Source organism: Pogona vitticeps, chromosome 3 (assembly GCF_051106095.1).
Source record: "Pogona vitticeps strain Pit_001003342236 chromosome 3, PviZW2.1, whole genome shotgun sequence".
Taxonomy (NCBI): domain Eukaryota; kingdom Metazoa; phylum Chordata; class Lepidosauria; order Squamata; family Agamidae; genus Pogona; species Pogona vitticeps.
This window is the reverse complement of record NC_135785.1, coordinates 26,173,187-26,198,307: the sequence shown is the minus strand read 5'-3', so window position 1 is coordinate 26,198,307 and position 25,121 is coordinate 26,173,187. Positions and strand designations below refer to the sequence as shown.

At 41.0% G+C, this 25,121-nt stretch overlaps 1 protein-coding gene and 1 long non-coding RNA gene across 2 annotated transcripts; one reads left to right on the top strand and one right to left on the bottom strand.

The window, feature by feature from the left end:
* Positions 1 to 1,385: 1,385 nt before the first annotated feature.
* Positions 1,386 to 15,275, bottom strand: STRIT1 (small transmembrane regulator of ion transport 1). Its single transcript, XM_072993240.2, has 3 exons — positions 14,733 to 15,275; positions 1,607 to 1,707; positions 1,386 to 1,511 (listed from the first exon to the last, which is right to left on the bottom strand). The coding sequence occupies exons 1-2, from the start codon at positions 14,743 to 14,745 to the stop codon at positions 1,613 to 1,615; spliced, it is 108 nt and encodes a 35-aa protein (XP_072849341.1). The 5' UTR covers positions 14,746 to 15,275; the 3' UTR covers positions 1,386 to 1,511; positions 1,607 to 1,612.
* Positions 8,641 to 17,869, top strand: LOC140705525 (uncharacterized). Its single transcript, XR_012084920.2, has 3 exons — positions 8,641 to 13,844; positions 14,116 to 14,169; positions 15,178 to 17,869. It is a non-coding gene; the product is annotated as an uncharacterized LOC140705525 (long non-coding RNA).
* Positions 17,870 to 25,121: the final 7,252 nt, after the last annotated feature.

Sequence of the window (25,121 nt, the reverse complement as noted above, 5' to 3'; positions counted from 1 at the left end):
ATTTGTGGGGGTGTCTGTAAATAAGATTGTAGGTTCATAAATGTACAGATTTCCTTTTGCATATTGCATTTATAACCAAAACATGCTAACAGGATGAATTCTGATCTGAACTAAAATGAACATCTTGTCCGTCTGTATTCAGAAGTAAGATAAACTGAATTCAATGCAACTTGCTCCCAAGTGATTATGTACCAATTCGTGGTTTGATCTGTTTGATCGGTGTGCCTAATACATAATAGATTTCAGGTTTCACTACTGGGGGGGGGGAGGAACAGAAAAGAATAAAAGGGCTAATAACACTATCGTTTGGAATAGATTCCCTCTGCATTCACTGCACAACAGCAGGTAAACATTCTGCAGACACATCAACGTTTGGGAGGCACTGTGTTTCCCCAACCAGAAGAAATTGGGGTGGAACTTTAGTCGCATGATCCAGTTCAGAAAGAGATGGTAAAGATATCCTGATAACTTTGTCAGACGTTAGATAACACCCTGAACACATTGGTGTCACCTGATTTTGGAAGCTAAACAGGGACAGTTACTACATTGATAGGAAACAACGAGATGATACCAGGGATTTCCAAGGAACAAATCCAACCTGAATCCCTGAGAAGCCATTGTTGCCTGTTAAATTTGACAATACCGGTCTGCATATTCTTACTAATAATAGATGTACTTGTTATTAATGTGATTTTCCCACCTCCTCAGCTATTACATGATCGTAGCTGTGTTCTTGGATTTCCTAGTGCCTATCCTAAGCTTGGCTAAGTAGCTCACTGGTTAGGTATCTGGCTGCAGAGATGGAGGTTGGGAGTTTGATTCCCTCCAGGGAGAAAAGCCAGCCTGTATATTAATGGACAAGTTGCACAGTCCCACAGCGCCCCCAGAAGAAGGGCATGGTAAATGTGTAGTCTCTACCTAGAAAACCCTAGAAAGGGTCACCATTAAGTCAGAATTGACTTGATGGCATGCAGTTTATTATTATTATTATTATTATTATTATTATTATTATTATTATTATTATTATTATTATTATTATTATTATTATTATTATTATTATTATTATTATAAAACTCAACATTAGGAATAATTCAATTTAAAAAGTAGTTCTTGGACACAATCTGAAAACAAGAGTGGGTGGTACTTTTAGTTAGTTATGTGCCAGCAAGTTGGAATTCACTTACAGTTACCCTAATAGGGCTTTCAAGATAAGAGAGATATTTAAGAAATGATTTTACCAGTTCAATTTTCCCCACTGATTTTCCATGGCTTCAAAAGCAAGGTTACCTAAGTCCTAGTCCAACACTCAGTCCGCGACACTACATGTGGTATCCAGTGATTTGAATTTACAAAACAGCTTTGGATATTTGTTCACCATTCCCGTCTTTTACAAATGTGTGTCTCAAGACTTTATTTTATTAATATGGAAGTATTGTTTCCACTGCATATTTTTAAAATGAGAGATGGACATCTTCATCAAGTTTACAAGCTCCTTTGCAAAGGCTTCTTTCCTGAATAACAGAAATAAGAGTTAATAAATTGTACTAACAACATCTGTGGTGCATAATTCACTCTACGTGCTACAGACAAGATAGGAATCACTTACCCTCCTTTAAGAGAAGACAAAGTAAACCATGAGTACACAACCCACAATCCAGCCAATCAGTAGAAGGATGGGGACAATATAATTGGTGTATGGTATTGCCTCTGAGGAGAGAAAATATTGTATTTACATGATGGGAGGAGAGTGGTCGCAAGACCAGATAGGCGGGATATAAATAAAATAAATAAATAAATAAATATAAATAGCATCAAGTTTAACCATAGGCATAGTATGCAAATCTTTGAAAAGTTTGGTTAAAGAGAGGCAAACAATCTAAGGGTGTGACCACACAGAGGTTTGTCCCAGTTTAATTTAATTGTCTCCATAGTGCACCTTGGCATTTAAAATGGCTGCCATCGTCCACACAGAAATGTTTAATTATTCAAGGAAGGTGTCTTTCAAGGACGCACATATCCACCTTCTTCCTAACTCTTCTCTGCCATTATCACTACTCTTTTACCCACTCGTTTTGCCAGGATTCAAATCCCTTCTCTTTTTTTAATGTTTAGCAAGTGAAATCACACTGAATTTGAAACAACAATGGCAAACATTTGAATTGGTGCATTATTTGAGGGTAGAGTGGGAGTATAATATAGGAAAATAGTGTTCAACTAGAAGAACAAAATATATTTTAAAATGCAGTTTGCAAATTGCATTACAGTTGTAATGCTTACCAGTGCATGCAGACGGTAGGCAACATAGTAGGGTTCACCTTTCCACATACCATGCCTCTCTGTACATCATGAGTGATATCACCTGGACACACTCAACAATGGCTCTAAAGCAGGGGTCTCAAACATGTGGCCCGGGGGCCATTTGTGGCCCACCGGATGATGGTTTGCGGCCCCCACCTTGCCTGCCCCCTTGAAGCAGCCACACATCCTCTGTTGTCAAGAGTAAAAAAAAAGCCTGGCCTCGCTCACCAGCTCTCTCCAAAGACAGCGCCTCTTGCACCCTCCATCCGGAACTGCAGCCTGACAGCCAGCCTGCCTGTCTGCCAGGCTGCAGTTCCGGATGGAGGGTGCAAGAGGCGCTGTCTTGGGGGATTGCTGCCGAGCAAGGTGTGCTGCTGGGCCTTTTCCTCGAGTGCCTGAGCCGCCGAGCAATGCCTGAGAGCGGAGCTCGCTCCCAGCCTGTCCTCGAAGAGCACCTCCAACAACGCCACCAACAGCAGCTGCTGCTGCTGCCACCTCTTCCAGGGAAGCGGCTCTCTGGCTTTATTTCTCTCACAACACCCCCAGCACCATCCTGGCCAGTGCCACCTCAGCACCCAGCAGTACCTCCTCCTCCTCTTCCTCCTGCTTCAGCTGCCTTGGCTCTGGAGGCTGCCTGGGCTTGCCTAGCAAAGTTTGCTCCTCTGTCATGGTGGGGGTTGGTGCTGCTGCTGAGTGCACCTTTTTTTGAGGGGGGCCCTCAGAGGAAGGTTGCCAGACCTCCGTGTGTGTGTGTTTGTGCATGCATGCACCTGTGGAGGGGCGCCCCATTCTGTTTAATTTCGCGCATACCGATGGGGGCTTTTCTCCTTTGGCAAGGGGATTCTGTGAGGGTTTTTAAAAATGTTATGTCGTGCCCTCCTCCCCCCCCGTCTCGGCGGTCGCCAGTGCTCCCTCCTTTCTCTGCTTCTTCGTGCTGCTGCTGTTGCTGCTGGTGGTGGGAGTGAAGAAGGAGCCGGAGGGGGTCGTGGCTGGCGTTGAGGGCTCACACACCCCTCCTCCTCCTCCTTGGTGGCTTCCTTGGGCTCTTGCTCCACTTGGCGGAAAATCTGATGCGGCCCAGCCTCACACAGACTCTGCCTCCAGTGGCCCCCAGGTAAATTGAGTTTGAGACCCCTGCTCTAAAGGATTGCTGTAGGCAATCAAACAAGCCAAAAGCAGGACAAAATAATGTGGAAATACTACACACACACACACACACACACACACACACACACACACACACACACACACACAAACACACACACACACACACACACACACACACACACACACACACACACACACACACACACACACACACACACACACACACAGAGTCAGCTGAACAAAATGTACTGTACACTTATGCCAAACAATCAGATATGCCCATAAATAGTGCTCATGTTGTGTAGTCAGTGGGAAAATATCAAGAGGAACAGAAAGAAAAATGGCACAAACAGTGAGACAAACACTATCTAATCACACTCTAAGGAACAGGGTGGACAACTTGTGGCTATTCAAATATTGTCAGTCCTAGCCAGCATAGCCAGTGAAGACATCTGAAGGGCTACAATCAGTCTAACTTCAGTTTAAAAAATAGCCCTCCTCCCTGCCATCACTCTACATTCCCAAAGCAATCACCTCTAACCTCATCACTCACTATTAACTAAAATAGCTTCGTCTCCTTCACGTTGCCAACCTGGCCAGAACTTGGAAGTTGCTAGTTACCACAGTGAAGAAAGCTGACACGAAGAAAACGTATTCATTTGAAATATGATGCTGGAGGAGAATTTTGCAGATTGCCAGAAAGACGGACAAGTGGGTCCTAGAGGGTCCTAGATCAAATCAAGCCTAAACTTTCTCTGGAAACAAAAATGATGAGTGGAAAAAAAAATGATATCCTATTTTGGGTACATCATGAGAAGGCAGGATTTGGGGGGAAGGACCCAATAATGCTGAGAAAGATGGAAAGCAGCAGGAGAAGAGGAAGACCAACTATACAATGAACTGACTCCCTCAGGAAACCACAGCCTTATGTTTACAAGAGCTGAGCAAGGCTGTTGAGGATAGGACATTTTGGGAACCACTCATTCATAAGTGGGAGGAGACTGGACAGCATGTAACAACAACATGTCTTCTGAACAGCTAGAAAATACCTGAAAGAGAATGTGCCCCACTCTCCACTTCTACCCGAGGATGGCATGAGACAACTCTCTCTATAAAAAGAGGCAAATGGGCAACAGAAAGAAAGAGAAACTGGTCTGAAGGGGCTTTTGAGCTAAGAGCATTTAGAGGGCCTGCCTGGTTATCTCCCTCTGGGAATGTGGTATACGGCAGGGCAGTCTCTTTGGCTGTCTGATTAGATGGTATGTCTTTATTTTTCCATAACTGCTTCCTTAAGTGATTAAAGGCATCTGTTTGTCACAGCATATGATTCTTTCAATGTAGCTTGTTTTTGTGCTTTGTTTTGTGATTGGACACAGGCAGGCAAACATTGGTTTAGTTTGTGAGTTTAATAGCTGCAGCATGTGTCTTTGAGGACTTTTTTTAACGGGAGGGAGATACTTTTATCATAGAGAGTATAGATCCCCTAACAATGGTTCCCACCCTTGTGTCCCCAAGTGGTTCTTGGACTAATACTCCCAGAATACCTCATCACTAGCTGTGCTGGTCAGGGTTTTTGCGAGTTGTAGTCCAAGAACACCTGATTTACCCAAGGTTGGGAGCCAATGACCTATAAGGTCTGATTTCATTGTGTCAAGAGTGTTTGAACACAGTGCCTCCACCAAGGCTGGAGCTCAGCCTATATATTTTATTGATGAACATAAATATCTTTTTACATAAATAAACTTCCACATAGTAAAGATGGGAACCTGCAAAGATAGCTGTGCTCTTTGCTCTCCTTTGCTTGAGCCTACTGAGAATACTCTGTCCTCTCACTTCGCTGCATCAAGAAATTTCAACTCATGTTTGAAAGTGCCATCTGAGACTTTTCCCACTCCTGGATCCACAGAAGCTGCTGTCTGCAACTCCTGGAATCTCATGCGCCATGTTTCCTGTAGCTTCCAGGAGCGGAAGTTTCTAAGGATGAAATCCAGTGACATCTGGTGGGATGTCGTATCTTCCTTAAAGCAGAGGTTCCCAAACTTTTTTGGGCCATGGCTCCCTGGACTCCATTCCGGAGCCTCCCTGGAGCAAAATGGCACCGCAGCTGCCACAGCCTTTTCTCCCTCTGTGCATCAAAGGCATCCTTCAGTCTCGAGAGACTATGGTATCGTGCTCTGTATGGAGGACTTGGAACAGTGTCTAGTGTGGCTGAGAAGGCCAATTCGAGAGTGACAATCTCTTCCACACTGAGGACAAATACAATCTGTACCCCGTCTAGCTCCCTGATTTTGCTGCTTTCGTGACTGCCTCTTTGCCTCAGCCTGCTAGGCGAGGGTCTCTTCAAATTGGGAGAGGCTGTGATGTACCGCATGCCTCCAGGCTGAGCGCTCAGATGTCAGGGTTTCCCATCTGTTGAGATCCATTTCCAAGGCCTGCAGATCCCGCGTGCAGATATCCTTGTATCGCAGCTGTGGTCTCCCTCTTGGGCGATTTCCCTGCACTAATTCTCCATACATACAGGAGATCCTTTGGAATCCGACCATCAGCCATTCTTACAACATGCCCGAGCCAACGTAGGCATCACTGTTTCAGTAATGTATGCATGCTAAAAATTCCAGCTCAGTCTAGGACTACTCTATTTGGAACTTTGTTCTGCCAGGTGATACCAAAAATGCATCGGAGGCAACACATATGGAACATGTTCAGCTTCCTCTCCTGCCGTGCATGAAGGGTCCAGGACTCACTGCAGTACAGGAGTGTGCTCAGGACACAGGCTTTATAGACCTGGATCTTGGTATGTGTCGTCAGCTTCTTATTAAGCCATTCTCTCTTTGTGAGTCTTGAGAACATGGTAGCTGCTTTGCCAATGCGTTTATCCAGCTCGACATCTAGGGAAAGAGTGTCAGAGATCGTTGAGCCACCATGTGTCCGGGGACAAGGACACAGCTCACCCCAAGGTCTGTACTTGGGCACAGCTCACCAGTGGGCTTTGGGCACAATTCTGGCTAGCACGCAGGGAAGCCCACTGGCCAAGGAGAAGCAGAGGGAGGCATTGGCAAAGGATGAGAGAATTCCGTGGCACCCCTTGCTGGGTTTGGCGGCACCCCAGGGTGCAGTAGCACATACTTTGGGAACCACTGGCTTAAAGATACCACTGCATGCCAGGCACACACACACACACACACACACACATATGCACAAACACACAAACACAAATTCAGGCCTTAAGCACACAATCTGCCTGTCACTTGGCAATCATACATAACAAACAATGCAATCATGATATATGTAATTATTTAGTAGAACGGAGAAGAATTCTGAAAGAAGAAATGTGCTCTGTAAGTGAGATCAAATTTAGCTGAAGTAAGATAATGGAAACTGAAGGGTCTGACATACTGCAGTGCCCACCATATGTCATGCTGCCATGAGCAGCTGGTTGGGAGTGATATTGTTTCAAGGGACTTATTGAAAGCATACAGGCAAGTGACTGGCACACAGACAAATATGGTAGATATGGAGGGTTGCTTGCCAGGATAGCTATCCCAAGAAGCCACACTCTCTTCAAGTGAAATGGGTTTCTAGTTTACTCCACAGATGATATTTTGCCCACTCTCTGACCTAGAAATCAGAACAAACTTTGAGCAAACTTTTCTTCATTACAAAACTGGCAAAATGAAACCAATGCTATAAAACAACCAGTTTGTAGTGCAAGGTTGTGGTGTTTACTCCCCTTAAATGGGGAGAGATGCATTTGAAACTTTCATCTGGATTGCTGAAGAAAAAATGATTCTGCCTTCAGTCTGAACGATAACAGTAAAATAAAAAGTTTGGTGGGCCTCTTTAAGAATAGTTTCACAGAGATGCAACAAAGAAAGTCTCTCGTGCTCCTAAAGTTTCTTCTTCATCAGCAGCATCATAGGCCATCAAGTCAATTCTGACTTAGGGTGACTCTTTTCAGGGTTTTCCCACTAGAGAGTAATCAGAACTGGTTTCCCCTTCCCTTCTTCTGGGGGGCATCCTGGGACTGGGTTGCTTGTCCAAGGGTGCAGGTGCTAGGCCTACTTGCAGGAGGCACTGTGGGGAATCAGACTCCCAGCCAGATACCTAAACCACTGACCTGTCGAGCCAGCCAGAGTTTTATAGAGTAATATAGTAATAATTAAAGCCGACCCACCCCACCCCCAACCCTCAAAGCAAATATTTTTGTTTTGCATGTTCCAGACAAAATAATTGCATTATCTTTACTGGAATCTGAGAACAAAAGATTCTAAGGATATGGCTTAGTAACCATTAAGATTTTTCATCTTATATATGAAAAACAAACAAACAAACAAACCCAACGCAGTAGAAACTGCAAAGCAGCTAAGCCCATTTACAACTGAAACACACTGGCCAACATCTGTCTGCTAGTTCAACCAGAAGGTGCTTGTGGAATGGTCCTGTGCAGTCTATTGCCAAGTGGTCACATGACATGTGGAGAAATGCAGTCCGGACCAACCCTGATTTATGCCAAGACTGGACCTTTTTTTGCTCCAGCTATAGGGCTTCTACTTTTGGGGGCTGAGCTGAAAGCAGTTCCCAGACAAATGGAAAGATCACTTTAAGGGAGATTTATCCCATGAAAAGTGATATTTTCCTATGAGATCAGGTGTGCACCTTTGTAGCTGTCTGATCACAACTTCAACAATATAAAACAAAACTATTATTATTATTATTATTATTATTATTATTATTATTATTATTATTATTATTATTATTATTATTATTATTATTATTATTATTATTATTATTATCAGCATCAGCATCAGCATCAGCATCAGCATCAGCATCAGCATCAGCAGCAACAACAACAACAACAACAACAATAACAATAACAATAACAATAATAATAATAATAATAATAATAATAATAATAATAATAATAATAATAATAATAATAATAATAATAATAATAATAATAATAATAATAATAATAATAATAAAAATTCACACTATAAGCAGTTGCAGATCTCAGAAATCACAATACCGTGAGAGCTGCAAAAAGATGACAATATTAGGAGCAGCATACATCCTGTGCCGATATTTAACAAACACATAGGTTTTTGGTTAAAACGTGTATCTGTTATATAATACCAGTCAATGTTTTTATAATTTTGACTGTACCTGGAGTTTTTATAATAATCATAATAATCATAATAATTATAATAATATTTCTGTATCGCCCATCTGGCAACCCAGGCCACTCTGGGCGGTTTACACAGTACAATAAAACAAAAATATAAAGGCAAAACAATACAATAACAGACAATAATATAAAGTAGTCAATACACTACAGAGAAATGAAAACATCAATAAGACATTAAAATAAAATAATGAAAGCATGGTGGAGGGTCGAACATTAGTAAATATCTAGTTCTTTAACTGCTATTGTATCAGGGTATGATAGAGTCCAGGAAGGGCTGTCTAAATAATTGTGTTTTTAGTAATCAATTAAAAATTTCCAAGGAAAGCACCAGGTGAATTTCGGGGGGTGGGGTGGAGACCATTCCACAATTGCCAGGCTACTGCTGAAAAGGCCTGGTTACTGGTCACTGTTTTCCGAGCCTCTCATGGGGTCAGGACTCTCCACCACCTGGCCTGTGAGGATCTTACAGAATGGGCAGATCTGATTGGAAGGAGGCATTATGTCAGATACCAAGATCCTAAACCTTTTAGGTCCCTGTAGGTCAACACCATCACCTTTATGCTGGTATGGAAGTGAACAAGTAACCAGTGCAAGGCAGACAGTGTGGGGGAAATATGTGTGTATCTCCTAACCCCACTCAACAATCTGGCCGCCGGGTTCTGGACCCGTTGAAATCTTCATAATGTAAAGAGCATTGCAGTAGTCTAATCTTGAGACTACCAGTGCATGGATCAGCATGGTGATGGAGCCGGTGTCAAGGTAGGGACACAACTGGGCAATCCGCTTTAAATGGAAATAAGTGGTGTGGAGCACAGATACTATCTGAGATTCCATTGTTAGCACTGGGTCCAAGAGTGTGCCCAAACTGTGTACCTCATCCTTTGCGGAAAGAGTGATCCCCCGCCCCAAAAGAAAAGAAAGCACCCAGACCACAGACACTAGGGGCCTCCACCCACAGGATTTCCATCTTGTCCGGGTTCAGCCTCAGTCTATTATCCCTCATCCACCCCAGCAATGGTGTCTAAGCAGCACTCAAGGGACGGAACAGCATCCACTTCAGAGGGATGGAAGGCGAGATAGAGCTGGGTGCCATCTGCATATTGGTGACATGAAGCTTCAAAACTCCTGATGACCTCACCCAGCGGCCTCACGTAGATATTAAATAGCATTGGAGAGATTATTGAACCCTGCAGGACTCCACAATTGAGAGTCCACGGAGCGGACGGCAACTCCCCAAGCTTCACTTTCTTAGGAAGGTCCTCCAGGAAGGACCGGATCCAGGCCAAAGCCAAACCTCTGATCCCCAACCCAGAGAGCCTTCCCAGAAGGATACCATGGTTGATTGTATCAAAGGCCATTGATAGTTTGAGGAGGACCAACAAGGACATTTTGCCCTTGTCAGCCTCCCTCAAAAGGTCATCTTGCAAGGCAACCAATGCCGTCTCCATGGCATGAGGTGGCCTGAACCCAGACTCGAATGGATAGAGGGCATTGATCTCCTCCAGGAAGCCATTTCAGATTTCACCTCTGTTGATGTTGATTAGCGTGTCTCTTCCAATCCTGATAGACAAAGAGGTTAAAGTCCTTCATCATACCCCTTCCCCTACATTGCCCTATACTGAAGCACAAGGTTCTTTTTGGTATATAAAAAAGGACTGGCAGTTCTTTGTCTAAGAGGACTGAGAGACATCCCAATCAACACCAGCAGAAGTGAAATCTGAAATGACACTTCTGAATTCAGTTTCCAGTCGTTATTTTAAACATTATTTCAAACAATGGAATCTGGCCATGAGGTTTTGAAATTCTCTGTGTGTTCTTTCCTGCACCTCTGGTTTGCAGCTGAAGGAATTTAACCAACAATTCAAAACTCCGCAGCAGCTAAACATAGGCACATGGCATCTAGATGTATACAACCTAATAAATATGCAATATGGCTGCAAAAAAGGCAAATGCTATTTTAGGATGAATTAACAGAAGTAGAATCTCAAAATCCCCTGAGGTACTAATTCCCCTCTATTCGGCACTGATTAGGCCTCATCCAGCTTACTGTGTCCATATCTGGACACCACATTTTGAAAAGGATGTTGATGAATTGGAACAAGTTCAGAGGAGAGCAACAAAGATGATCAGTGGACTGGAAACCAAGCTCTAGGAGGAAAAACTGAAATAACTCCCCTCAGAAAAGAAGACTGAGGGAAGATAGCACTTTCCAAGTATTTAAAAGGTAGTTGTACACAGCTGGGGCATGATCTATTCTTGATCATCCCGGAGTGCAGGATACATATGGGCTCAAACGACAGGAAGCCAGATTTAAGCTGAATATCAGGAATAACTTCTTAACTGTAAGAACAATATGACAATGGAACCAATTACCTCAGGAGATAGTGAGCACTCCAATGCTGGAGGCATTCAAGAGAAATTTGGACAACTGTCTGTCAGATCTGCTTTGATTTGGAATCCTGCATTGAGTAGGGGGTTGGACTTGATGGTCTTATAGGCCCCTTCTAACTCTGTGATTCTATATAGACAAAAATTATATGCTTAATTTCCAGCTTCTCTCTGGAGAATCCATAATCATGTGATATAGACCTACAAACACAGGCTCACATGTAATATTCCTGGACAGACTATTAAGGCAGGCTAGCATGCTGGCTCCACATATTAGAACCCAGCAGAACTTCTGCAGCTTCATTCTGATAAGACCAGCATGAAGATCTTTTTAGAAAGAGAGAGCACAATTTATCCATCTTCCTCCTCTCAAAAATGTTCTATAATTCCTTCTGGCTGTTTTTGGCCAAGGGGGAAAAATTGTTGAGGGAACACAGTGAAAATGCTTCCTCGCTATTTTCAGTGCCAAGAAACAGTTTCCTTCAGGCTGGCCAGGTGTCAAGAACAAGGTCAAGGCAGTTTAATTCTTGTAGGAATTGGACGAAGAATTTTTGGGGAGGGAATTAAATCCAAAGTGGAATCAGGTCAAGGAGGAAGACAGCAGGCACTCGCTCCAGGAATGGAGTTTAGTGTGAGATCATCCAAAATGGATTGTAGAGTGACCTCTTCCAATATCCCATAGCAGGAAAGAGCAAAAGCCCAAGCTGACACAGCCATTAGCCTTCTTCAGCTGATCCATTGGATACACTGAATTAATAAAGTGTTGGTGACAGAGTTTGGATGAGGTATTTTGGGGGGTTACAATTCTCAGAATCCCCAGGCAGCACGGTTACTGGCTACTCTTGCTGCAGGATTCTTGGAGCTGTATTCCAAAACAGTAACTGTTCTTGTGGGAGGAGAGCAGGAATGTTATATCAGCCTTAGCCTCCATTTTCCATGTCCTACAGATTGGCATCTGCCACTCTGTCACTGCGTTTCCAGGCTAACACTGGTCCTGTCCCTTTCCTAAAGCTCATCTCACTTTGCCCTGACTCTTAGGTCTGCTTTGAGAAAGACCTGGAGATGCATTTCTAGCTGAACACGCTGGTCTTTGTGCTTGATCTTGAGCAGGATGGCAAAGTGAGCCAATCCTCTGACTTGTTGAAATTAATAATGGACTGTTTTTTACATGTACAAATCTCTTTTTCCAATGCAAAATATCACTAAAAAGGAAATTAATTAATGTCATCTTGGTTAACATTGTACTACTTCCTCTCTGGCTAAATCAAGCTGTGAAACTGACGTTCCCGGCAACTCTTATTAGCAAAGTGGTGAGCCCGAACTACTTAGCTAATAATAATACAGTATAATTGAAGTCATATTGAATTCTGTGGCCGTGGTTCAAAACATTGCACATTGCAACCACGATTATATCATGGAAGAACTGTAAAGTTTTATGCTTTAAGGAGTCACAAAGGAAATCCTCATATATGGAGTTTTCTGAAAATGACACTGAAGAAGTCATTTTCCAAACTCAGGCAAACATCCAAGCTTGCCTTCAGGGATGGCCTGAGATATTTGTCAGCCAGAAGCAGGCAAGATCTGCTCCCCTGCTTCTCTCCTACTAGGAGAGTAGATATGGCAGCTAAATCTGGTTTTAACATAAATACGACATCTCTCCACCACCAGTAGATTAGTTTGGGAGATGTAGGGTAAACATAAAGCTTTTTTCTCTAACGTCTCAGTTCTTCTTCCAGTTTACCTCAGCTTGTACTGCCATGGTCACCTGCCTCATTCTGCCTAAAGGTAAGGCCAGCCCTTTGATGGCTCCCAAGCAGTGTGAGGAGGAAGAACAATAGGAAAAGTAAAATATCACTGTATGTTTATGTCTACTGTTTGGCAGGGATTTGTACTGGAGGGAGATGTATATACAAAAAAAAATTCATCTTTCAGAATAGATAAATCTGAATTAGCATTAATCTGAAATGACAAAAACATTGTTCACTTCTTCACAGAAGCTTGTACTGACACAAATTTATCGAAGTTGCATTTTGTTGGTGGTGGTTGGGATTCTGAAGCAGATGGAAAACTATATTAATCTGATTTAAGTAACCCAGAATGAACTTTTTCTTTCTTTCAGGTTTCGCTGTCATATAATATATGCATTCAGATTTCTTGGATGTAACTTTTTAACAATTTACCATCATTTTCAACTGTCAGTTTAACAGCAGGGAAAAGATGCTCAAGTCTTACAGGCATACATTAAGAGTATGAAAAACACTCCTCGGTGCTGTAAGTCACTGGGTAAAAAGAGGAGCCAGCGGGCAGGGTGCTGATCAAGATGCAAAGAAGGAGAAAGTGTAATTAAATGCCTCATGACATATTAATTGGGGGGGGGATATTGAAGGAAACTATTTTTATCAAATAAAAAGATCACATTTTGATAATGTATCCCTGCTGTTTGGTCATTAAAAAGATAAGTAAGGTACTTATAAAAACATTTTACAAGTACTGTACCTTGCTTATCTTTATAGTTGAAATACCAGATGTAGTGCCTACAAGGTCCTGCCTGGAACCATTCACTGTTGTTGAAAAAAAAAAAAAGACTAAAAATAAATGTCATTATAAACTTTGCTGTCTTTGTTACTATGGACGGGTCTATCACCGGATTAATTAAAATTTCCTCCCATAGTCATCTGATGTTTACAGAAAAGAACGTTTCTGTTCCTTCATAATTGGGAACATGTTCCTACGGCTTTAAAGCTCTCTCTAGTTTTAGGAAGGAAATTTCACAAAGGGAGAGGCAAGGAAGAGTTGGACTTCTTTAAACTGGGAGACCGAGGGAACTGGGAGGCAGCAAAGAAACTGATTTACAATATTGTACAAGGTAAAGCATTTTGGAAATCTAATAAAGGGATAGTAGTTGCCTGCATGTAATACATCTACCTGGTTCACTATGATCCAGTTTTATGTTTGTAATAAAATATTGTGAAAGCACCATAATTCTCCAGCATGCTTCCATACATAAGAAAGCTTATCCCTCACATTACTCTTAAGCTTATATCCACTTGAGCAGGTAAGGTATACATAATAGTATACCATATGGCAATGCATTTGATTGCATTTTAATTTTGTTGCCTTCTCTTCTTTTGCTTCAGGTGGTTTTAGATTGTTTTCATTTGGTTCCTTGCACTGAGATCTTCAGATACAAGGTAGGATGTAGATATTTTAATAAAGAAAGAAAATAGGCACATAGATGAAACATGGTAGCTTTCAGCCTTGTTTGCGGTTGGAACCAGGAAGGAAATCTACCTGCAGTTTTAAATGCTGTCATGGACAGGAAATCAGAACTGACATAAGTCAGCAGGAAGTTACATTCATTTTCTTCACTTTAAATGCATACACAGCAAGTTACATACTTTTAAATCAAAGTGCAATTTGAGAAAACATTCATTAGGTTCCTATTAGTGATGGTAACTTTTAATTTGATTAGTTAATTTCTGTTCCAGTTTAAAGGAAGCTTTCTTGGAAGAAAAACAGCTCTCACCGCTGCAGAGGATACTTCTAAAATTAAAAAACCTGAGTCAAGAAAAAAAATTTAATAATCCAAAGGAAAGCATATTGTATTTCTAATAGATGGAATTACTGCACGGTAAACATAAAAGACACAAAAGACAAAGTTAAACCAGAGCATTGGCAGCACCCCCAGGCTAAACATTAATTCCACTCACGGATAAATCACATTTCTAAAACATTTGGCTTTTTATCATCATACCTGTTTTTGCCATTCCTCTCTTGTGTGTCTAAATAGAACTGATTTAATATTTGAGCCTGCTGCTGCATGGCTGGGCTTTCTGATGCTTTAAATAGAGCAATATTTGGAATGCACTGCACCTGCTTCTCCTGTGGGTGCCAATTCTAAGTTATCTGCATTCATCAGTTGGAAAAGTCAGAAACTGGAGAAAAGGAAGGGAAAAAATCTTCCAGTTTTACTTCCTTCCAACTTCAGAATTATTTATTTATTTATTCTCAACAACTCAAGTTTTTTTTTCCTGTACCAAATGTGAAGAAATTGGCTCATTTGGGGAATTCTTATCATACAGGAACTAAAATGAAGTTTTCACCTACTTATGGGGTCTCACACTTTTTTCGCTCACACAGTCTACCATGTCTTTTTTACATGCTAGTGTCTCTTTTCACAGCCTTTGTTTTCTTTGCAGCAAATGTTTGTCATTCCGTTGTTTGTTCCAGCAAGTTGACTCAGCCATTAAAGAAGATTGCTTCTTCTCTGATGCACTCAGAGGGCCATGGCTAGTTGCACTCCCATCCATCTTTGCTTTCTTCACATGCTCAACAAGGAGTTTGAAGAGACCTCGTTTTCAGCCAAGCTTCCCTTCAGTGACGGCCCACATAACTGGCTGGCCACATGGCCGGCTACACGAACAACTTTTAGGTGGATTGTTATGCATGGCTGCTCTGACTGGGTCTTTAGTCCTATTTGTGTTTACCATCTCTCAGAGTAGCATTTGTTTGTTCCTTTTTAGTATTTGCATACTTTTTGTTTTTGCTTTAATATTGTTTGTTAATGGTGTAAGCTGCCTCTTTATGCTCACTGTTCTTAGCTTTAAATATTGTCTTTCAGCCACCTTGGGTCCTTTTTAAGGAGAAAGGCAGGATAAAAATGTTTTAAATGAAATAAATAAATAAATAAATTTTTAATTACATGTAGGCTTCACTTGTGAGGAAGAACACATATTTTCCAGAGTTCTGTCTTGTGTGCAGAGACTACAAGTAACTACGAACCTCTCCTCTTCAGCCACACTTATTTATTTGCTTATTTGTTTATTTAATTTTTATATTGCCCATCTAACAAATTGCTACCCTGGGGTGGTGTACAACAAAATACAAAGAATGTTATTGGATACAGAGATGCCTCACTTTACGATTGCCCCACATTACGAAGAATTTGCTTTACGACTATCTTTTTGCGACGGTCTTCATCATTTTGGGGACTGAAAAGCCCTGGGTACTATGAACAGGCTCCATTGGACATAGCAAACTGGATTGCTGTTAGCTACGTGATCACAGCCATGCAAGGGCAGTGTCCTGAGCTGCAGTGACCCTCTGCAATGCTTAACGTGCATCTGCTATTGGCGTCAGCCAGTAATTCTTTCACAAGAATACAACTGAAGCTAAAATAAATTTTTTTTCTTCTGAGAAAGAGAGGCACAGAGACAACTCTAAACACATTCCGGAAGTTTATAAACCATGCCTGGATGCTCATTGTTTTCTCGTGCTAAACATAATACCAATACCAACTAGTGTGTTATTATGGCCTGTCAAGAGACAAAGATAAGGCAGATTAAATTTGACACTGGAGATAACAGATGCTTGAGGAACAGGATTTGGGGCATTGTTGAAAGAGACATGGTTGTATTCCCTGTATAGCAGAGAAATGTCTCATTCAAAATGCACTGTGCCAAATTAATCCTATCTGTTGTGCTTCTGCTAATTATATACCACACACACCTGATCAAGTGGAAATAATTTCTACCACGAACAGTGTATTTCTAAGAAGACAAGTTGACCTTTCCAGATTGGTTCCTTTCCAGTCCTTGTTGTTTTTGAGCAAGGACACAACATCAACATTCTCTGCAGCAGTTTGTACAAGGAAGTTCATTTAGATGAAAGCCCAAAAAAGACTGATCAGCAAAACCAGACCTGGAATGTGCAAAGGTTAGGGACATAATAAAAGTCATTTTAGGAAAGTTATGAAAGTCAGGCAGAGAAGGCTTGCAGCTGCTACTATAGGCTGCCATCTGGGATGTGATAGGAGTATACGGGTAAAATAATAAAGACAGGACCTGTTCACACAACCATTTCAGTGTGCAATTTTCCAGAGGGTACCCACATTAGTCTTTGCTGCAAAAACAGCAACATGGAGGGATGTATCTCAGAAGATTGGGGCTGAGGGAATTTCATCATGTCAGAGGGTAGGGTGTTTAACTTAGTTATCTTTCTAAGGTAAACAAGGGATATTATTTTTCTTACATTGTGCAGTCTAAAGAAAATTTGTCTTGCAGGCAACTTGAAACTAGGGTGGCCACATGAAAAAGAGGATAGGTTTCATATGCCTTTAATAGTTAAGCAGAAGAGGGAACTTCAGCAGGTGTAATACATGTGAAGTGACCTCAGCTGCAATTCTCCCTTCCGGACAAATATAGAAGTGTCAGGATCCATGTACTATTTTCTTGTGGTCACCCTACTTGTCACTATACAAGCCTATGCACAGTATTCCAATCCAGCTATAGAATGCTCAAGAGAAAGATTGTACAGAAAATAATTGATTTTTCCCACAGAAATAGCACACTTAACCAACACAGACAGTAGAATTATCCCAAATTGGCTCAAACACTGACCATTACAAGAGAGTCCGTAAAGTGTGCACTCTGTACTTCAAGAAGGCATTAACCAAGTTCTCACAACTTTAATTCTTACTAAATTTCAGTGTACCCAAGCAGAGTCAGCAATTTTTAGAAAGCAGATTCTTCATCCTGCACATAACCCAAACTGACAGGCTGACACTGAAATGTACAGCAGTGAGCAAAAGATTTCAAAAACATTTTTCTGATATTAATTTTTCTTACCATAAGCATGTTGGGAGCATATATGTTTTCTTGAAAGTTAAGTGGCATAGCACTAAAAGTATCAGACTTGGACTTCTTGTAGAAGAGGTAGCCATGTCTGATGAAGTGGACTTGTCCACAAAAGCTCAGATGAAAACATATAAAAGTTAGTCTTTAAAGTGCCACCACATGTTTGTCTTTTTTACTTTTTATTTTGTTTTCACCTACAAGGTTTGAACTCAGGTTCAAATCCCTACTTCAAATTCATAGAAGAGCAGCAATGGTAAAACCCTTACATACCTAAAAAAAAAAAAAACCTATAAGGGTTGCCGTAGGCCAGAACCAACTTGACTTGTTGAATTTGTTCTTTTTTCATTACGTAATAATTTTATATCTATCTGTGTATTTTATATGTATTTTATTTATGTTGTAAGCCGCCTAGAGTGGTCATAACTGACCAGATAGGTGGGATATAAATAAATAAATAAATAAATAAATAAATAAATAAATAAATAAATAAATAAATAAATAAATAAATAAATAAATAAATAAATAAATAAATAAATAAATAAATAAATAAATAAATAAAAAACAATAAAACAATGGCACAAGCACACACATATATAAAAATTTAATCCTACCAATATTGGCAAATGGACATGGGATGGAAGCTTCAGGGAAACAAAAATGATATAAACATCATGTTTACCTTGTTTGGAAGAAGAAAGAAGTCAAAGAAAACAAAGCTTATGCATGGATGATGATCCTTGTTAGGTAGCAGAGGCAGTTACACAACTGATCATTTGGGGCCTACCTGCCACGGATGCAACATGAACCTTGCTATATTCTCCAACTCTCCTGAGCATCTTGGTTCCTCACCCATAGGCAGATCCTTGGTCTCTCCAGTAAGGCAGATGTCTAAACCACCCAGAAGAGGTTACCCTGCTGAGTATCTCACTCCTTGGCAAGGAGCCAGAGCCTGAATGAGGTTGACAGGCCTCTAGACTGTTTAGACGAGGAGTGATCAACTCAGGCACTCCACATGTTGTTGAATTTCAGTTCCCAATACTCATAATGGACTATATGACAGTTAAGATCTGATATAGACTTCTACGGAGTCATAGTTTACCATCCATGGTTTAAAGTGTACTCTGTTCTTTGCCTTCATCTCTGACTAAGGAACTGAAAAAAACTGACCTCTCCAATTTCTCCAAACCCTGTTCTTTGGCTCCAGGTGCTACCTTGACCAGGAGCTATCCTGGGAGATCAGAAAATCTAGATTAACGGGGAGCTGTCCAACAAAATGAAGCAGGTACACACTTCTCTGTATAACATTACGCTGGCCAACAGCAGTGCGATTATGGCCAGTATCAGTTATCAGGCTATTTTACAAATTAGTCAAGGCAGAGCTCTTTAAAAAGCCTTTAGTAATATTCTTCCCCTGTGGTAGTTTTTCTGTTGACCCTCATTTATATTATCTGCTTCAGTTGTCGCCATACGACTGCATTGCTACTGTCTTTATTTTTGTTGTCAGTATCCATGTTTAATTTTATTGTTTGCTGATTGGAATGGGATTGGGATTTCAGTTCTGCTGTAAACTACTTGGGGCAGTGCCTTTTCCCTGAATGGATGCTATAAAAATTAAATAAGTAAGTAAATAAAAGAATAAATAAAACATTTTTATAGCATTCATAATTTATTACGGATAGGAAATGTGGCCATATGTCTAGCGGGCAAATATACTGGCCCAAATTCAATTTCTCAGTCTGACAGACTGCCTATTATAAAGGTGTCAAAATGTTGTTGTCTTTCACACAAAAAAACTTCCTCAAAAAAGCAAAAGAAAAACCACAAAAAAACAGGCAATTACCATTTGAGCTTGACATGTGGAGTGAAATTTGACTTCCATGACACCTGCAAAATGAGATGTGACAAAATCTCATTTACTTAACAATTTTGGTCTAGTCTGAAGACAGTTTTAGTAAAGTGGTGCCAACAATACTAGCTAAATCCGCTGCTGAAGACATGCATCCATTACAGCAATAACGTATAGTGGTGCTTGCAGAAATAGGCAATTACAAATATAAATTGAATCCAGCTAATTATTATTACTTTTCCGAATGCCTGATAAAGCATTTGCTGTTTCTCTGCATTCCCTCTCCTCCAGTGCTGCTAAATGTTTCATTTAGCATACCTGTTCTTGGATTGGCCCAGTCACAACTCACTTGCATAACCTTCTTGACAGGTAATTCACAAACAGCCACATCATGCTCGGGTTCTTGGTAATAGGATTCAGCTCACTAGAAGGCAAGTGGCTGTAAATTAATAGGGTGTTAGGAAATACAGTTATTGGAAGTGGGCACTTTATTTCTTATAGCCTCCGCTAGTAATAATAATCCTAGAACTGCAGAGCTGGAAGGGACCCTATGGATCATTGAGTCCAGCTCCTGTCAGGGAGGTTTGGTGGGGAATCAAACTCCCAACCACCTAAACCAGTGAGCTATCCAGTATTCCATCATCATGCTCCAGTTCTGTGCAACAAATAGTAAGAAACATCAAGCAAGAAGTGATCTAATAGTCAGACAACTAACCAATTGCTTTTTTCAAAAGCTACTTTCTCACATTTATCTACATGTGCTCAATCGGGAATCCATTTTAATGCTAGGAATTTGTCACTACCAAATAAGTAAATTTTTTAAAGTAGATTTGTGCCTTTTGAGTTTTTTGGACTTCAGCTCCCAAAATTCTCTGTTCTGGGAGTTCCACCTAACAGACCCACATCTCTAGACAACAATATGTGTCTATCAGCAAAAAGGAGAGCAGCTTCCTTTTTTAACAGGAAACTAGGCCACAAAGCTAGGTTATGATGTCTTCCAGATAGACCTTTCTCCAGGTCAGCCACATATAAGTGTCTGGAGATGTGGGCCTGTCACGGGAGCTCTCAGAATGGTGTATTATAGGAGTCAAGGTCCAAAAAAAAATCTAAATAACATATCCCCAGAAAACAGTATAACTGAGTATATGAAAAGTGCATTTCTCCATCTCTTGAGCAATTACAACCAGGAGCTTTCCCAGAATGATCCTTTGTTCCTCTTAATTTACCATGTTTTCCGTGTATAAGATGACCCAATGTATAAGACAATCACCACTTTTCCATCCCCAAATAAGAATATTTTATCGCTGCTTTATCCCTCCATTCAGGGATTAGGAAATGGAGGGGTAAAGCAGCCATGAAAGAGCTGCATGATCAAAGGGCTGTGATTGTGCAGCCCTTTCATTACTGCTTTACCCCTCCATTTCCCCAAACAGATGCGTAATGCAGCGATGAAAGGGCTGCAGGATCAAAGGGCTGCGATCCTGCAGCACCTTGATCCCTTCCCCCCTTACGTCCTTGTATAAGATGACCCTCAATTTTTTATCTAAAGATTTTGGCTAAAAGTATCATCTTATACATGGAAAAATATGGTATATCATTCAGCACTGATCTTCCTGGTATTGTTCTCACCCTCTGCATGACATGCCTATTGTTTCCCTTAGTATGGTGATATTTTCCGTGACTTCCCATACACTTCCCTCTCTCCTGAAAAGTATTGTTTTGTTCTGAGGGCAAAGATCAAGATGATGTCCAATGAGAGGCATCTGCTTAGAGCCTTTCAATTAATGATTAGAAAAACACAAATTTTTAAAAAGCCCCAGAAGAGAAGCAGCAGTAAAGAAGTTGAGTTCTTAAATATTTTCAAAAGATTTCTTGAGGGTGTCCTAAATAAAAGTGGTTTTCTTCAAAAAGGAAGTCAAGACATAAATCCTGGTAAGCTCTACACTTCTTAATGACTAAGTAACAGAAAGAAGGGAAGTCCTTTTGCTCCATCTGAAAAAGCTCAGATCTGTAAATATTTCAGTTTAGAGGAAAGTAGTTCTATGCTTCTGGGCTAACTGAATTCCAGGTTCTCTCACTATACAGGATTAAAGCATAAATAACAGTACTTACTGTTAGACAAGACATTAGCAACCCATTACAATACATAGCACAGATTTCACTATTAAATATCTGTTAAAATAATTATTGATTGTTATTAATCTCAAGGAAACAAATCAACATATCCGTATTTAATAAATTCAATGAAAGCATTTTCCCCAAAAAGCATCACCAACAATTTAGTGCCAACATTGCACTAGAAATTCTTAAAGAGCTTGAGCTTGGTAAGGTTACTTTTCTTTACTTAGAATGATCCATCCTTTCCCTTTAAGAGCTGCCACACAACTTTCTGGCCCAGTGGTGGGGCATGCAATCTTTTTGGCACACTTATTTAGTTGGGAGATTGCAGCCTCAGCTTCTAACTGCCATTGTGGCTGCAGAAAACAAGGGAAGGGAAGCAGGGAGGCAGGGAGGGAGAAAACAGCACTGACAGAGGGAGAGAGGAGCAGTGTAAAATATATATATAATTTCACTTCCCCTAACCCTCTGCAGATGATAAGGGGAAGCACTTAATTGACAATTTATCAGGCCACAAGGGGTTGTTTGCTGTTTGGATACAATGAGCATGCCAAACGGTGCATCACTCCTCTTCCCAACCTCAACAGACTTTTTGTAGCCTGATCCACCCCACACCCAAATCAGCCAGCCTGAACAGGCCCTGAAGCTCTATAATCTAATTCAGAGAAGAGGGTTAAAGTCATAATCCTTGGTTTAAGAAACAGCTGGTTCCAGGTATTGGAAGGCCTTTGAGCAAGCTGCCCTCAGTGGATTTTGATAGGGCACCTCTTCCTTGTTGCTCTCACTGCTGCTGATTTAGAAATGAGAAGACTCGTGCTTGTCATTGTTCATTCACCTAGACAACAAAGATGAACTGGAAGTGACAAGCAGGAAGGATTAACAAGGCCAGGGAGATCCAGGGAGTGGCAATGCATTGGCCTTGCCAGGTGCCCGTGATGGCTACTCCCCAATGTTTGTCCAGGTGTGAGAAGATTGTTGCCATGCTCTTGTTTTCATCTGTGGGATGTCCACAGCTATGGAGATAAAAGGCAGCTTTGTTCAAAAGACGAAGAAAGATGCAGAAAACATTAACCCAGGTCGCAGTCTTTAATCTTAGTGCCAGATCATATGTTAAAGCCACATTCACTGAGAAAACTAGAACGTATACAGTAAGGGAATATATATATAGGTATCAACAGGGTTAACAGTTCTCGCACCCGCCATTTGTCTATTTCAGTGTCATTCTTTCTCCACCCCTACAGCTCAGGCATATGCTCAGTTTTTAATCCATTGAGTGTGAGAGAACCAACAGTTTAAAATTTCCTGGAAATCAATGAGACTAAAATTGGCAGTGGGAAAAGGTTTCTGCCAAGAATCTGCAATCTTTTTTTTATGTGGAAGCCAAATTTCACTTTGAAAAGTATCTTGGAAGGCCGTGTTCAGCAGCAGTGGGACTAAGTGTGCAAGGCAGGGAGGGGTGTATTTAATACCAGGTGGAACATTTTCCTACCACACATGTAAAGCACAACTCAATTCTTTGCATACCTGTTCAAGGATAAGCCCTGGTGCAACTGTTTTCCTACTTGAAAAGTATTATGAAGTTCCACTCTATAAAATTCAGGAGATCAACACCAGGGACACAAATCTTTGGTTATTTTATATTCACAGCTGGAAATGAACAATTGCAAAATATTTCCCTTCCCCTGGGCATAACAATAGGGGGGACTGCACCTTTTCCGCTTTGTTGCATCTTAGAATTATTTTGCAAAAAAAAAAAAAAAGATCACATAAGGGGTTGCATAAATCAGCTTGTATTTTGCATCAAACCTTGTACTTTTTATGTACATTGTTTCCCCCAAGGGTGGTTTGTTTTTTGTTTTTTTTTGCACCTGTTGTTTTTCTGCAAAATACAAGGTATTTTTTACACACTTCTTTGGTGCAAAATATACAGTTGTCACACAAAATCCCAGGATTTTCATGCTAATATACTGCCAAGGGGGGAAAACTCTGTTCTTTGTTCTCAGTGTCCCACCGTGGATCAGCTGTTCGGCCAGGAAACAAACTGTGCCAAACTGCCAAACCAGCAGTTCATGCCTTTCTCTAGTTTTACCAAAGAGAACTGGAGATCAGAGGTATCTAAAGGCTAAAAAGCTGTTGCATGGAAATGAGCTCTGCTTTGCATTCCTGAAAGCATTTGGGCTGAGTTTACTCCTGAGTAGACATCCATAGACTTGAACTGTGGCTTACAGACTTGGTGGGTAGCTGTTCAAGCTTGTCCCAACTGCATTGTTTTGGCCCTGACCTGTGGTCTTAGTCTATCCATTGTTTGGATGTACGGAAGTGAGAGCTGGACCATAAAGAAAGCTGACTGCCGAAGAATTGATGCCTTTGAATTGTGGTGCTGGAGGAGGCACTTGAGAGTCCCCTGGACTACAAGGAGAACAAACCTGTCAGTTCTAAAGGAAATCAAACTTGAGTGCTCACTCAAAGGACATATCCTGGAGCTGAGGCACCAATACTTTGGCCATCTCATGAGAAGAGAAGACTCCCTGGAAAAGACCCTGATGTTGGGAAAGTGTGAAGGCAGGAGGAGAAGGGACGACAGAGGATAAGATCATTGGGCAGTGTTATCGAAGCAACCAACATGAATTTGACCCAACTCTGGGAGGCAGTGGAAGATAGGAGGGCCTGGCGTGCTCTGGTCCATGGGGTCAAGAAGAGTCGGACACGACTAAACAACTAAACGATGACGACCAAGTCCAGAAATTGGAAATTAACCTCCCAAGCCAAAAACCTTTCCCCAACCCTGTTTTAAAGTGACCAGTAAGAATATTCCTCTGTTCCCTGTACACACATGATTGCACCCCACTGTATAACACCAATGCAATTATTAAATTTGCGGATGATACGACAGTGGTGGGGCTCATAAATAAGAACAATGAGTCTGCTTATAGAAAGGAAGTACAAAGGGTGATACTTTGGTGTAAAGAAAATCATCTCACACTTAACATCAAAAAAACTAAAGAACTCATAATTGATTTTAGGAGGAAGAGAAATGTACATTTACCACTGTACATAAATGGTGAGGAAGTGGAGTTGGTAGTTTTAAATTTCTGGGTACTTACATCTCAGAGGACTTCTCATGGACTATAAATGCCAACATGCTAATGAAGAAGGCACAGAAGAGGCTGTATTCCCGAGAATGCTTGGCAAGTTAAATTTATCTCAGCATTTACTTCTGTCATACTATCGTAGCACCATTGAGAGTGTCCTAACCTATGGCATTCTGGCATGGTTTGGAGTAGCTCTGTAGTGGACAAAAAAGCTCTAAAGAGAACCATTAAAATTGCCCAGAATATCATCGGGCTCCAGCTACCAACCCTGGATGACATCTTCACATCCCGCTGTCTAAGGAAATTACATAGCATCCTGAGAGACTCTTTCCATCCTGCTTATAACTTTTTTGAACTGTTACCATCTGGCAGAAGATATAGAACAATTAAGACTCGGACCACACGTTTTCTCAATAGTTTTTATCCCAAAGCTATAATTCCAATTAATAATG